Source organism: Triplophysa dalaica, chromosome 19 (assembly GCF_015846415.1).
Source record: "Triplophysa dalaica isolate WHDGS20190420 chromosome 19, ASM1584641v1, whole genome shotgun sequence".
NCBI lineage: Eukaryota > Metazoa > Chordata > Actinopteri > Cypriniformes > Nemacheilidae > Triplophysa > Triplophysa dalaica.
In genome coordinates this window covers 8,020,227-8,034,789 of record NC_079560.1, presented here as the reverse complement: position 1 = coordinate 8,034,789, position 14,563 = coordinate 8,020,227, and the positions used below count along the sequence as shown (strand labels likewise).

The 14,563-nt window shown below is 38.1% G+C and overlaps 1 protein-coding gene across 2 annotated transcripts; it reads right to left on the bottom strand.

Moving 5' to 3' along the window:
* Nucleotides 1–3,329: 3,329 nt before the first annotated feature.
* Nucleotides 3,330–11,796, bottom strand: LOC130407860 (uncharacterized). 2 transcript variants are annotated; one of them, XM_056731161.1, is made up of 2 exons: nt 11,729–11,796; nt 3,330–4,181 (listed from the first exon to the last, which is right to left on the bottom strand). In XM_056731161.1, the coding sequence occupies exons 1-2, from the start codon at nt 11,731–11,733 to the stop codon at nt 3,515–3,517; spliced, it is 672 nt and encodes a 223-aa protein (XP_056587139.1). In that variant the 5' UTR covers nt 11,734–11,796; the 3' UTR covers nt 3,330–3,514. The 2 variants fall into 2 exon arrangements, with proteins under 2 accessions (XP_056587139.1, XP_056587140.1); XM_056731162.1 differs by lacking the exon at nt 11,729–11,796 and adding an exon at nt 6,337–6,442.
* Between the last annotated feature and the right edge of the window lie 2,767 nt (nt 11,797–14,563).

The following is a 14,563-nucleotide window of genomic DNA, read 5'->3' as shown; positions in this document are numbered from 1 at the left end:
ATTGTTGAACCGAGCCCATAAACATAAACTCATACACTTTCTAAAAAAAGTGATAGCGTTGGACCATTTTTTCTCAGTGTATATTGTCACAAAAAAAAGGCTTAAACTGAGAGCACCTTATCTGTGTCTTCAGCACTTGACAGGTCTTACAGTGATCTAAAAACTGAACATTACCTTCATTGTTACTTTCTTAAATTACATTTGCATCTAGATTTATAATCCAGACTTTAAATCATTTTAGCTGCATTTGAGACTAAGGTATGCTATCAGTGACATAGGCTAGCTCTTCAGTTTCATTCAGGCATTTAGTGGATTCCTTTTATCTAAAGAGAAACAATAAAGCAAATCATTATATAGGCAATAATCAAAGTAGTGCTAAAATAAGACTTCAATAAATTACATGTTGAGGGAAAAAGAAAGGGTTTGTCCAAGTTCCTGTCAGCTGCATAAAACTGTTATGTTTTTTATTTGTTTCCAAACAGAAATGTAGCCAACAGAATGTTCAACCAATGGTGTTTGTATGGTGCACTTGCTTCACCTTTAAATATGCATTTAAATTCAAACACATCAAAACATGTAGAATTCGGCTTTGGGAATGCAATACAGATCATTTTTAGCTACGATAAAATGAGAAAATGTGTCTGTCCCAAAGCTGTTAACAGTAGTTCTACTCTTAGGTACAATCCTGTTGGACAACCGTAAAAACACTGTACCTAAACAATCAAGAATCCTAATAAATGACATATTTAGACATTAAAATAATATTGTTTTCGGTTTAAAAGTAGTACAATATAAAAATCAGTAACATAAACTGTATTTCCTGTTGTTCTTGAAAGAATCTAACTTGTGTGTAGAAGTTTTGAAAATGATCAATATTTTAGAACCAAACTGCTTATGTAAAACTTTTACATTGTAGATTATAATTAATTCCTTTAGCACCACTCTGCTTTCTTGATATTACTCAATTATAATTATTAAGGGAACTCATTACCTAAATTTTCTAAAATTGAGGATGTAGAATGTATTTCATCAAGGACTGACTGTTCATAATGGTCTCATCTGCCTCAGGAAACTTTATAAAACTATGAAAATTGTCATCTGAACAAATTAAACTTCATCTAAACAAATAGTTTTATAAATTTGCTGAATCACTTACACTACCTGAACTTTCTCCAGCTAATATTTGTGAAGATTTCCTTTCTTGCCTAACAACAGCTTCTGATTGGCTGAGAAAGTACCATCTGGTCACCCTTTCACACTCCCCCAACACATCAAAAACTTCTGGTCATGTGGTGAAGGAAAGATAACAATTCATCATTCTATGTAACAAAAAACTACATTCAACTTGTGTCTAAATGTGCATGCAATAAAAAATGTTGCATGCAATGTATGTGAAGGTAATGTGCATCTTTTATACCTTATACAAATGTGCATGCTTTGCAAAGGTTGATATTACTGTATCTCTTTAATCCATGCAAACGCTTTTCAGTTTTATCACCACATTCACAACCACCATATGACCTTACAAGCAAAGCAGTCGAATTACCTCTGCAACATTACCTCTGAATTTCCATCTATGTTCTAGACTACCATAAGGGTAAAGAAGCAATTAAATAAGCCCCTGCAGAACAATACGTCAGCATGCAGGCGTGCGCCATTGTGCTCCTTCAGACAGCCAGAGCCTGCAGAATACAAACAAAGCCAAGCCCTAAAACCTAAAACCTACCCACAAAAACCTGCTCCATCTGCTCTTGTGCATAATGAGCTGGAGTGTGGGTGCCTAGCAGGGGGAGGAAAGAAAGAGAAACAGGGCGGCCCTGTGCCTGGCACAAGCCAGTCCCTATGCAACCACTCTCCCCTGGGATAACTGCCACCCACCCCCACCACCGAGTGGCCCTAACAACGCCCCACCACGTTCCACCGGTGGACCACTTTAGAGAACGAAAGGAGGGCCAAGAGATGAGGTCTGCTGACACGTCCAGGATTGATATAAGAGCAGGGTTTCTGCTCAGAGGCATCTTGATGTACAAGTGCACACTCCCCTACAGCTGCCTCGGTCTGCGAGGGACTTTAACTGCCTTATTATAATATTACATTATCTCAGTCGCCTCCACTCACCCTATCGCATGGCTCTAAGTGGCCCTTTCAGCCAACCCTGATCCCCCTTCCAACTGCAGCAAACTATAGATGCCCCAGGAACAGCAGCAGATGGTGGTGAAGGGTGAATTGGGAAGGGGTCTCCTGTTGCCGAGGTTACGGCGTCGGTATTTCTGTTGCCCCAACAAACAAACACCTTATCAAGAACCAGCCTTGGGCTGTTACAGAACGATGAGGGAACACGCAAATTGAGGAATGTTTCGCTTGTGATGTCAACAAAATCAACAAGTTGCGCTGTTTTGATGTGTTTGTAAATACTACAGTCTGCTTCTTCCATATGCACATCACTTCATGTTAATTTGCTTGAGATGCATATTTACAACGCTACGATTTATAAATGAGTACCAAAAACAAATATAAGCCAAAGAATGGTCTTTTTAAGGTATTCTTTTTTGCGTTTTATTTTTTGCAGCTAATTATGAGACTTGTTAATTGGTCATGTCTTGCCTGGCAGACTGGAAGGCAGGCCTGCAGATTATATATTAGTGGTAAGAGAGGCTCCAGTCTGCAGTGTATGGTAATCACTCATTATGTGAGCCAGCTGTCCTTATGAACAGGGTCAGAGGGTCAGGTCTCCTGCCTAATGTCGACAACCCCGCACGAGCGCCAGGGCCTCATCTCCTCTACATCACCTGCTCAAACATTCTACTGCGTGTGGTGCTTTAGTCTCATAAATCTCATTTTGATTTAGCAGGGGATTCTTTGCAACGACCCCAAATTCCTTACTGCTGTTGTTTTCAACAATTAAGTTAATCAATGTCTCCGGAAAAATAATTTGTAGTGTTAGAAAATATGCTGCATAAATCCTGAAGAGTTTATTTATGCATTTTGGCAGTTGTAAAAGCAACTTGTAGTGTATTTATGCTGTCTTGTCAGTATGTGTGTCTTGTAGATGTTTTGCACTGCACACAACAGCATTGCTAGCAACATCAAAGTCATGGGTTTTATTTCCAGGAAACAAGTAGGATTACTAATAAATGTACTGTGTATCTGTAAGGAAAATGATGACAAAATTCTGTCATCATTTACTTACCCTCAAGTTGTTTCCAATTTGCATATATTTCTTTGTTCTGTTGAAAACACAAAAAAAATATATTTTGAGGAATGCACTTTTGACTACCATTGTAGTTCTTCCTTATGGTAGTCAATCCTGGTCCTTTAAAATGCTAATACATGTGAATGTATGTAAATACACGTATCTAAAATTTAGACTGTAAATTTAAACCTATTTAATATGTTCTGAAACGGCTGCAGGTGTTGACACTTGGAGTTTTTGTTGCCTTACACTTGTACTGATAAGGATGCATGTTTGTATGTGTACACAGTCCTGCTTTGTCTCAGCACAGACAGATCAGCTTCATATCAGCACCAGATCAAGGCTGTGTTTTGCTGGTCCATGCTGGCAACTGTTGACAAAATGCAGCTCTATCTGCCAGACGTTGTTATGACTCTTAAAGATTGCTGCAGGCTCGCACCCTTCTTCAGCCTCTCCTGATGGTGCTGGACCGGGCCGGAGCAGGAATGTTTTTGTGCGTGTTCCTGGGGTAAGGTCAGAGAGTTTGTCTATAGTTGCCAGCTGTGCTGTCGGGTACAGCCTGGGCCCCGAGGGCTGCAGAAGAGCCGTATCAGATGGTTGAAAAGAGGTGGTGTGGAGAGAATCCCCCTCCATCCACAAGCAGACAAAAGCCACAGCCTCCTCTTCTGCTCCGTATTCAAAAAGAGTAGGGGTGGGGGGGAAGTCAGGGGTTGGTGTTAGAACACAAAGTGTTCGGAGCCCCCCGTCAAAAGGGAGAAAAAAACTCCCCTCCCTTTGTTGGAGTTCTGAAAGAGCGTCGCGGTCGCATCGGCAGCTGCTGCGCCTGCACTGGATATTCGAGATGGCCCCTTTCATCAACACAAAGTCTGAGGCTGATGGGGGTGTGTAGAGGACAAGGGCCATGCAGGATTTGTGTTCAAAATGAAAGGCACACTTTGCAGATACAACCATCCTTTGGCGGTGAGGGGAGGGGTGGTGGAGATCTGAGCTGCAGGGAAAAAAAAACGTAAATATGGTGGATATACGTGAATAAATCCATCACTTCACAAAGGAGCCCCACAGGGCAGCCATATGGGCAGAGGGTCCACGGCTTTTGTCTGAAAATCACCGGTACCTTTTATCACCGCTTAAACAACCACTGAGGATTCTACAAACAAAAGTCTTCACATTTAGCTGTAGGGTTTTATGAGTTTACTTCCCCTCAAAGCCATTTAGCAGCAACATGCAAAACGGGTTTTTAGTTTTAAAGTATTTACAGTATTAAAGTATTTTTGTTAACTTTATAACACACGCAAATGTTCAAAAATGAAATTAAACACCACATCCAAAAAGTTGTACATTTGTTCTGCATAAAGTTTATGTTATCTTAGAGAGTGCAGACCAAACAGATCTAAATAATCAATATTTGTCTGAAGTTCAAAGAAGTTTCTTTAGCAGAGGGCTGGGCACCCAAAAGTTCCAAGGGGGCCTCAAGATGACATGAAATGATTTAGAATAAGACAAATCAAGAATTAAAATATGTTGAAACATCTTCAAATTAGGACATTTACAAGTGCTTTGCTACTTTATAACTAAATAAATAAAATATTAATAGTTATGCCAAGATATATAATATTTTACTGTAGAAATTAGGAGTAGACCTATACATTTTCATATATTTGGCCTCAAGTCAAAATTTTGAGATCCACTGGGTCAGACTAGACAGACCAAGAAACAAAACAGGTTCTGATGTTCTAAGGGCGCCCTCTTGTGGTACTTCTGCAAATACATCTTTTCATTTTAGAAGACAGTTTATATTTTTTTAACAACCATTGGGACAGCCAATGCATTTTCTTCATTCTGATTTCGTGAATCATTTAAGGCATCTATTACAAAATGACACCTACTGTCAAAGATGTCAAAGACACATACCTAAAGCAAAGATTGTTTCAATGTTGACAACCGATAAAACATTAAAATATCGATAAGTCAACCAACTTTGCTATCTCGGTTATCATTCATATGTTTATCATCTGCAATTCTGTCAATACCAACATGTTTTAAAAACATAATAGAAAAACAACCGGAATCTGCTTACACTATAGAGCAGTGGTTCCCAAATGGGGGTACGCGTACCCCCAGGGGTACTGAGGCGGTACTTGAGAGAAACTTAGGAATAAATAATGAAAATCAATATGTCAATATATTATGATAATAGTATTGTTATATGAAATGAGGACTACATAAATATACCTAAAAAATAATGTATGCATTGCCTGGGTCCGAAATAATGAAAGTTAGGTTAAGAAATGTTGATTTTCCTGAATTGAAAAACACTGATTTATAAAGACGTCTACGAGTTAACACAGACGTGCGTGTGTATAGTCCTTATTCCTAAGAGTGCCATCATAACATTACAAACTGTTATGTCTAATACTTAAGAGGTTTACATAGTTGCGTAAAGGTTCATACAGAAATGTTTATTAGCAATAAACATGCTTGGGGGCATCAGATATAATAACTGTCTGACTCTCATTTCACTGTATTTTAATGCAAAATGTTGCGGTCTGGTCAAGCGGTACTTGGCTTGAAAAATTCATAAAAAGGGGAACTTAAGCAAAAAAGTTTGAGAACCACTGGACTATAGAATTTGACAACTTCAGTTGCAGGCGACGTCTGGAATATGTGTCGATGTCTCCACCTAGTGGTTACAACTCCAAAGTGTAGGTAAGCCTCAAATAAAGTACCTCTGCAAATGTTAATCAGTGGTTTTCATACTCCATGCCTCAACCACGCCTGGTATTAAAGAACTTAGTAAATAAGCACGCATATCATCAGGGGACCACCATGATGTAATCTTTTTGCGCATGTGGTTAGCTATAATGCACATAATAGGCTGTAGTTAAGTTCGACAACCCTGCAATCAGACACGACCACACAGTCTGTTTAACTATTGTGACTCAACTCTCAGTCCATAAGAGAGTAAAATAAGTCTGAAAGAAAATAAGGCCTTCAAGCTGCAATTTTAACGCGACGGTGTTTTGGATAATCCAGTTGAGTTTTTGCATCAATATGCGGCGAGTTTAGTATATATGGCGGAGGAAGAAGATGATTTGCTAAAATGTGCGTTAAGGACTGTTGATGGTGTTTGGCTGCGGTCCAACCTCAAATCCCACGCCGACGCGGAGAGCTGTGAGAAGCAGTCTTCCCTCAGTGAACCACGAGATCAAATGAATTCTTGTGGCCTGCATGCTGTTCGCTGCAATATGCAAGTTCAGCGTGGGAGTGAACGTGGACCACAACGCACCACGGCAGGCTGGTAAAAATGATTATATTTAATTTCTGGGTGACGTCATCTACTCCTACATAAAGCGTTCAATTAGCAGGAAAATGTGGGTTGGATCAGACGGCACCGTGGAAGGAGACGACAGTCGGAAATGACGCGTGTCCATGTGTGGACATCGTCTTGGCATTCATGCACATGTGTAAATATTATTTCCATGCATTTAAATAATTTTTGCTTTCATCTGCGAGTGCTATTACAAAAATAGCCTTATCCCCCGCATATTGTCTCGTCTCGTGACATTTACTTTTGAACCTTATTCATCCGCCTACATCTATGAGACGTCGGGGCGATGTTGCCACACGGCTATTCTTCTCAGGTCTCAAATGGGTCGTTTGCTCCACTGTGCAACAAAGAAAATACAATTATGACCATGATTTTTCAGCACAGCGTGCCATTAAACTTTTGTTGTCCTAAGACTGCTGCTGTTAAATTGATAGGTTTAATCTGAATCTGAAAAGCAAATGATCAAATTTGTTATAATGTATAGCCCACTTGTTCATGTCATCTTTAATGAAAAAATCAGCCCACAAGCAAACCGACACGGTCATATATGATGCCTCATTTGACCAACAGAAAGTGATTATGCACATTATGTGCGCTAATAATGTTTCCGGCAAATTATGCAAAGATGGGCTATAGAAATGCATTCACTTTCTGAATGATGACTGGATGAAGTGAAATAAATAATCCTTGATGCGTTTTTCATCTGTCCCCGAGCAAAATCTACATGGCACGCAGAGGTTAAGTTAGGTGTAATGAGCCAGCCGAAAATCTGCGTTTATAAGCTTGATTAGAAACATTTAAGGGTCTGTGGATCTAAACTTGGAGGAAAACCTTGATGAATGATCATTCGATGTACACTAGGGCCTGTTTGAAGTAGACCTTTGAAGTAAAATGATTTGAAAAAACATCAAAACTGTTTGACCTGTTGTGCATCTGTTATGAATTAGAATGATCCAGCATTTGGAGGAAACTAATAAACAGCAAAACAGCCTTATTTGTGGCACTCAATAAAATAATACATCATCAAAGCTTTATCTGCATACCAAACCACTTCTGTCTGTTGAATCGTAGCAATTCTGTTTTAATGTGTTGTTTATTTTCTTATTTATCAGTGCACTCAATAATCAGCATGCCTGAGGATTTTTCGGAAGTCAAACATTAAAAACGCATTGCCATTATTTTCTAACATTTGCTTTGTTAATGTATTCAAGAGCTTCGAGCAGCATATGTGTCAGCGGTAATACATCGAACCAAAACAATTGCGAACTTGTTGCATATTTCAAACTCCGATAAATGATATGCCAATGGTCCATTATTAGCACGGTGAAATGAATCCCTTCATTTGCAGAGAGGAATGTTTTTATATGCTGTGCATCGTAAATTACGCACACATGTGGGCCGCATGTCATAAAATCCCAAATACGACTTTTGAGTCTTTCATTACATCATAATTTTAAGAGACCCTTTTGGTAGTAAAGCTCAAAGTGTGAAATTTATTACAGCGCTACTTAAGTACATGAGAATGAGCATGTGAAGCAATTAGATACTTTGACGTAATGGATGTAAGTTCATTGTAAATATTTTATCTTGGTTTCTTGACTGCATCTGTAAAGCTAAAGAACAGAACAGCAGTAAATAAAAAACGTTATATTTTTAAACTAGTGTGCTCCAAAAAAATTAAAAAATGCATTTCGAAGATATGAGCATTTCACACAGTCATTCACCTCCACCAATGCAGTTTAACAATTTTTATGAAATTATTTTGTATCTTCTCATCAGGTTCCAGGCTGTGAGGTTAACTAATCTCAACTGGCTAATTTGAAGTGGGCAGAGCGACTCAATATGCCCCACCCGAATTTCCTGTTTCAGTGGAAATTGCGTTACCGCATCACACAAAGCTGCACAATTCAAGCACTTGAGTGTTTTAATTATACAAGACAGCATACATTACCACAGTGTAACTCTTCACTCTAACGTCTAACAACCCCTGTGTGATCCTGTCTACTTAGGCCTTGCACGTCCAATTTGGACCCAAACTTTCCCACTTTAGTAAACGTTGTGGTCTGACCTTGCTCTTGGCAAACTTCCTGTTTCTTTCCCCCCAAAACCTAAACGCGTAAGGCAATGTATTGACTGAAATGAAATCATCCCACGGCTCCACATATGGCTTCATGAAGGCTAAAATAACAATAGAGATTTGTATATACTAATAGATGAGGTGAGGCAGGCTCTCCCTCCAGGAAGCTTTTATTGGTTTGGCCTTTGTTTTTCTTTTTTCCCTGAGCTTTGAATGGCTCAGTAGTGTAGGTGGAGAATTGATGGACTGAGTGAAATAATTTATGGAAAGGGGGGTGAGATCTAAGCAACGTTCCACAATAAATAAAGGTGGAATTCTGTTAGAGCGGGTGGGTGCGTTCAGTACAAGGTACACGCATTAAAAGATTTAATCCAGGACAGACGTGGGGTATTCGGCTAACTGACAGAGTGTTTGGCAGGACCTAAAGCCTGCTAATCAGAGGGCTTTACTTGTTACTACCTCTCTGCTGGAGAACCACATTTCTCTGCCAAATGTACGAGTGAAAACGCCGAGTGCACATTCAACGGGTCGGCACGGAGAACCACATGGCTTCAAAAAGCTCTGAATTGGGTTAAACAGCTGGACCACATGGTCCGTGGCTGGGACTGCTGCACTAAAATCCATCTATATGTTTGGATAGGGTCCGATTCTGCTACATGTCAGTTATGGGGGTAATAATACCTTCATTCAAATTATGTCCAAAAACACTTTCAGTGCTCGGAACGAACTGTAATGCTGTCTGGCCTTCTTGACACATGTTTTTCTCATTCATCTATTTGGCCGTTTTAATAAATGTGTACACATACTGTTCAGTTTGACCCGGAGGGAAATTTTATTGCTCAGAGGTCCAACTTTTAAAGCACAGAAGATTAAATGGAGTTTTCAGTTATATTCTTCGACATATCAAGTTTGTCTTTGATGTTTGTCCTACAGTTCCTTAAAATAAACACAGATCATATGTTGAAATAGCAATAGCATGGAGTTATAAACTCACGGGTGTAGTGTACGACAGATATTTTGGTTTGGAAAAATATGAGAAACGTTGACGTTCATACTTAAATCTCTATGCTTTGACTACAGGATTTACAATCTTGTCAAGTTTAAATAGAAACTGACCATTACAATTTTTTATTTGAATCTTTAGATGAGACACATCACACTTTTTTCCTCATGAGAAACATTTGAGAAGCCATAAATATCCCTATTGAAAACAGTTTGTCCATTTAGTGATACTGTAGAAACAACATGGCGATAGAAATAGGTCGTTCTATAGTAATAAAAACATAACGCTTCATTTTTATTAGGTTTGTCAAAAGATTAATCGTGATTAATCGCATCTAGAATAAACTTTGTGATTACATCAAAAAATATGTACTGTGCATATTATATTTAGTATTTATAAATTCAAGCACATACACATGTATACATATTTAGGAAATATTTAAATGTATTTATTTAGATTTATCAACAATTGAAATTGTATAAAAATGTTTATACATTTTTTGTTTTTGCTTAAATATGTGCATGGATGTGTGTGTTAATAAATACAAAATTACTATGCACACTACACATATATATATTTTGTAAACACAAACTTTTATTCTGGATGCGTTTAATCGCGATTAATCTTTTGACAGCCCTAGTTTTTATACATCTCTGAAGACATAGTTATGTATATTATATTCCATTTCTTTCAAAAGATCCTCCAAAAAATTACACATTGGACCTTAAAAGAGATTTCATTTGTGTTTTTTGCCTGTGGGGTTTGCAGTAATTTATGCCATCATACAAATGAAGGACAGCTAACAAGGTTACACACATAAAGCTCATAAAGGTTAAAACCTGCACAATGGATAAAATACAAGCAGACTAGTGCAGCCTGACCAGTGTTTAGAGAAACCCTCAGAGGATTTATGGGTAGACCTGTTTTGTTTTTCCAGACTAAAACTGTAATTTATAGCTGTGTCAATGACAATTTCTCAGACCTGTGATCTTCTGCACTGGGAGACATTAGCGAACATTAATGAAAGCTGTTCAACATATATGAACTAAATGTTATGCTTTCAGACAGCAACATGTTTGTTTTATATTACCATCTACTTATTATTTACAGATCCCTGATTTAACCCTTAATCCCTTTATACTATTTTTATGACAAACATATATTTTAAGAACTTCAAATGTGTAGGTTTGAAGGGATAGTTTGCTCAAAAACGAAAACTCTGTCATTATTTACTCGCCCTCATTGCAAACCTGTATGACTTTCTTTTTTTCCGCAGAACACAACAGAACATTTAAAGGATGTTGGTTACCAAACAATGGCGGTACCCATTCAGCTTCGTGAATGCAACACAAAAACAAAGCTTTAGCCGGCTTTTACCTTCACCCTTCAATAGCATTCTGCCGCAGCAGCACAAGTTTTCTCTTTCATTCAAAACTAAACATTTGCATTTAAACGTGCACGAGAAAGAAAACTTGTGCAATGCTAAAGAGAACTGTACTGTTCAGTATGAGATTTTATCTAACTAACTGCTCTCAGCATAATGACTGAGGAATGTTACAGAAAAACAGCTCTGCAAGAACAACAATAGATCTGCCAAATAAAACCACAGTGATTCATTTACAAAGTATGTATCATTGTCAGCACCAGCATATGTTTTAACACAAGCAAGAGAGAGGATTTATTTTGGCTGTTACACCAACGTTATTTTGTCCTTTGTGCTGTTAAGGTAGCCTGGGCTCATTAGTGTGTTAGCGGACATCATTTGTAGCCATCTGTGAGATGCTTCTTACATGCTATGCAAAGCGTAGGCGGATCAAAGTTAAAGGTGCAGTTTGTAAGAATTTTGCAGTAAAATATACAAAAACCACTAGGCCAGTGTTATATATTTTGTTTAGCTGAGAACTTACAATATATCAAATGTTTCCAACTACATGTAAATCGTGAGAAAACTGGCATTCTAAACAGTGCCTTGTACCCTTTGTTAGCGCCTTTACTGACGTAGAAACCACTTGACAACAGCTTCGTGGACAAATGCGGAATTAGTGTCTAGCATCCAGCTTGTTTTGAGCAATCACTTATTTATTGGCCACAATTACACGCAACATTTATAAAACTTAAGTACTTTACCTCATCCACTTAAATTATTTCTCGTTCCCGTCTGACTGATGGCCATCCGCTGTGGAGTTGAAGACAACAGATCCCATCATTCCACGCTCCTTCATAGCGTCATCAAGCTACTGCATTGTTGCTGTTTTGATTCTGCGCAAAACGGTGGTTTTTACAAATTGTACCTTTAATTGATATATTTTGCAATCATATGCTTGGAGATGTGTAACACCAACAGAGTGTTAAGTTTCTGAATCAATTTTTTCAAATCATTTAAACCAAACACCAGAAATCCCATTACTTGTCATACACACAGAACCATTGTAAACTGTAAATAATTCACCGTGAGAAAAGCAGTCACAGGAATTTCTGAAGGTCACCTTTAAATCCACAGTGAACTCGGTAAGAAACATCATCGCAGCAGGCTGTGAAACTCAAATCTTTTCAGAATCGAGTTAATAACCACAAGGACCAATCCTCACTCGACTGTGATGTTTAAGACCCTCTCATAAACCCTTACGCTCAGGGGTGCAATTTCGATATGTTCTCTAACTAGCCCTCAACCGACATTGAATGTACACAACCTTCAATTCACGGGAAAATGACTCTTAACAGCCCCTAACTGTGGCTTTAGTTTCACTTTGACTCGTTGTTAACAATATCCGGGAAAGAAAGCCTATCTCTCTTCATCCACATCAATGTCTGTCCTGAGGAGTCAGCACCCCAGAGTGCACCAGACAGTCACATATCACATTTCTCTTATTTTCCTCTTTACTAGCTTCTGCTGGCCTGTTTATAGGTAAGTCTAACTCAAAACGGGTCTTCGTGTGAAACAAAATGCATTTCAGATTGTATTATTATAGTATTTCGCACTTCTGTACCTAGAATTTTTCTGATCTGCTGTGGCAAAAGGGAAACGTTATTTGATCCATCTCCATTCGGTCCATTATCTTTCTGGCCAAGAGTGAAATGGCGTCTTATTGAAATCCCACAGCCAGATCCGCCCGGTGCCATCAAACAAAACATGTTTTGGGTTAATCCCCCGGAAGGAAGATGGGTTGCAGACTCTGCGAGGGGAACCCGATAAGAGCGGTGAAAGTCTTCTGAGGGGCGGCTTTCGAAAAGAATTTGGTGCTCAGATGAGAGGAAGAAAAGGAATCACGTCAATAAAGTATTTCTTAAGTTATCGTGCATGAAAATATTAAGCTTTTAGAGGTTCATAGGATTTATGCAGGAAAATAATTAAAAAATATATATTAGACAACTGAACAAAAGTATTTTAATGGCACTACGGGATTCATTTAAGAACAGATGATATTCTCACTGCTACTTCTTTACAACAGACTTAAAATAATAATGACACAGATACACTTCTATCATACCATGAAATCCAGTATTTTGGAAATGGGGCCACAAATGACATCTGAAGTAATTTACAGTGATATTTTGTTCATACAGTCTGGTGCCTCTGGAGCACACTGTCATTCCGTTCAACTACGAGATCTTATCAAAACAAGCAAGCGCATCGGGAATACTTGTAGCTAATGTCTGTTTTCGTACATGCTTGAGGTCAATGGTAATGCTATAATCAAGCAATTGAGGCTCTATCTTGTATTGTGGTTGGCATGGGAAACTCAAGTTCAGGCTATATTTAGAGAAGTACAGTGGCGAGAGAATGAAAAATGAGCTGAATGAGGTGTAATTTTATTGGTCTGGATATCACAGAAAGCGAGGCTCAAGCTTACGCTATAATTATGCGTGAGGGAAGATCAAAAACCAACCCTGCAACATAAAAAGCTGAATCATTTAGATACAAGTAAGATGGAAACCACCTCCAGCAAGAAAATGCATTTAAAATGCTATTAAAACCCCTTAAATGAAAATTCTGTCATCATTGACTCACCGCCTTGTCACTTCAAACCTGCATTACTTCCTTCCGCTGAACACAAAAGAAGAAGATACTTTGAAGAATGTTGTTAACTTGTCTTGTCACTCTCAATATCTGCACTGGAAGCTTCTGTCACTAATACAAATTCATTGTGTGTATAAATCACACTTGGCAATAAAGCTCTTTCTGATTCTAACCTTTGTTTGTAAATCAAACTCTCAATCAAGTCTCAGTCTCCATTCATTGACAAAATCCCAATAGCTATTTAGTAGAGAATTCCTATAGGCTTCCAAGTGAAAAGGAGATAATGTCCAATTAATGCTCATTTATGTACTCAGTGGGGCAGCAGCATGCTAAGCACTTCAATTGTCTGAATGACACACCAACATCTTGTTCTATTTCTGAACCACCAGAGGGTGCAATAATCCACAGGGGCTGGTAAAGTTTTACCTCTGCATTTAGTAAACAATAGAAAACAAAACGTGTATAAAATATATTTGTATATAAATTATAGACATACCTGTATAAACATACATACTGCTATTAAATTCAATAAACCATAATAAACAGATGAATAAAATATAATTGCATTATGCTGAATAATTCAGGCATATTTGTCTGTACATTTTTAAACTCATTGTATTGCTCAATTGACATTTCTAGTTACCCAATGTTGTAAACAAATGAAGCTCCTCGACATCACTTAAATTTGATTTTTTTTAACCAAATGATTGAGTAGAAAATATAAGAACATATGTAAGAAAATAAAGTCCTAAATTTATAAATCAACTCTTCATTCAAATGTGAACGTCTTATGTATAACGCACAGCTTCACACACTGTATCTTAACATTGACTTTTGTGCCCGTTCTAGAATCTTGAGTCAGTACCTCACCCGTCCATCTTCCTGACAAACCCATAAAAGCGAGAGGACAGTCCCATAAATCAGTAAATATGGCTTGTAATTTA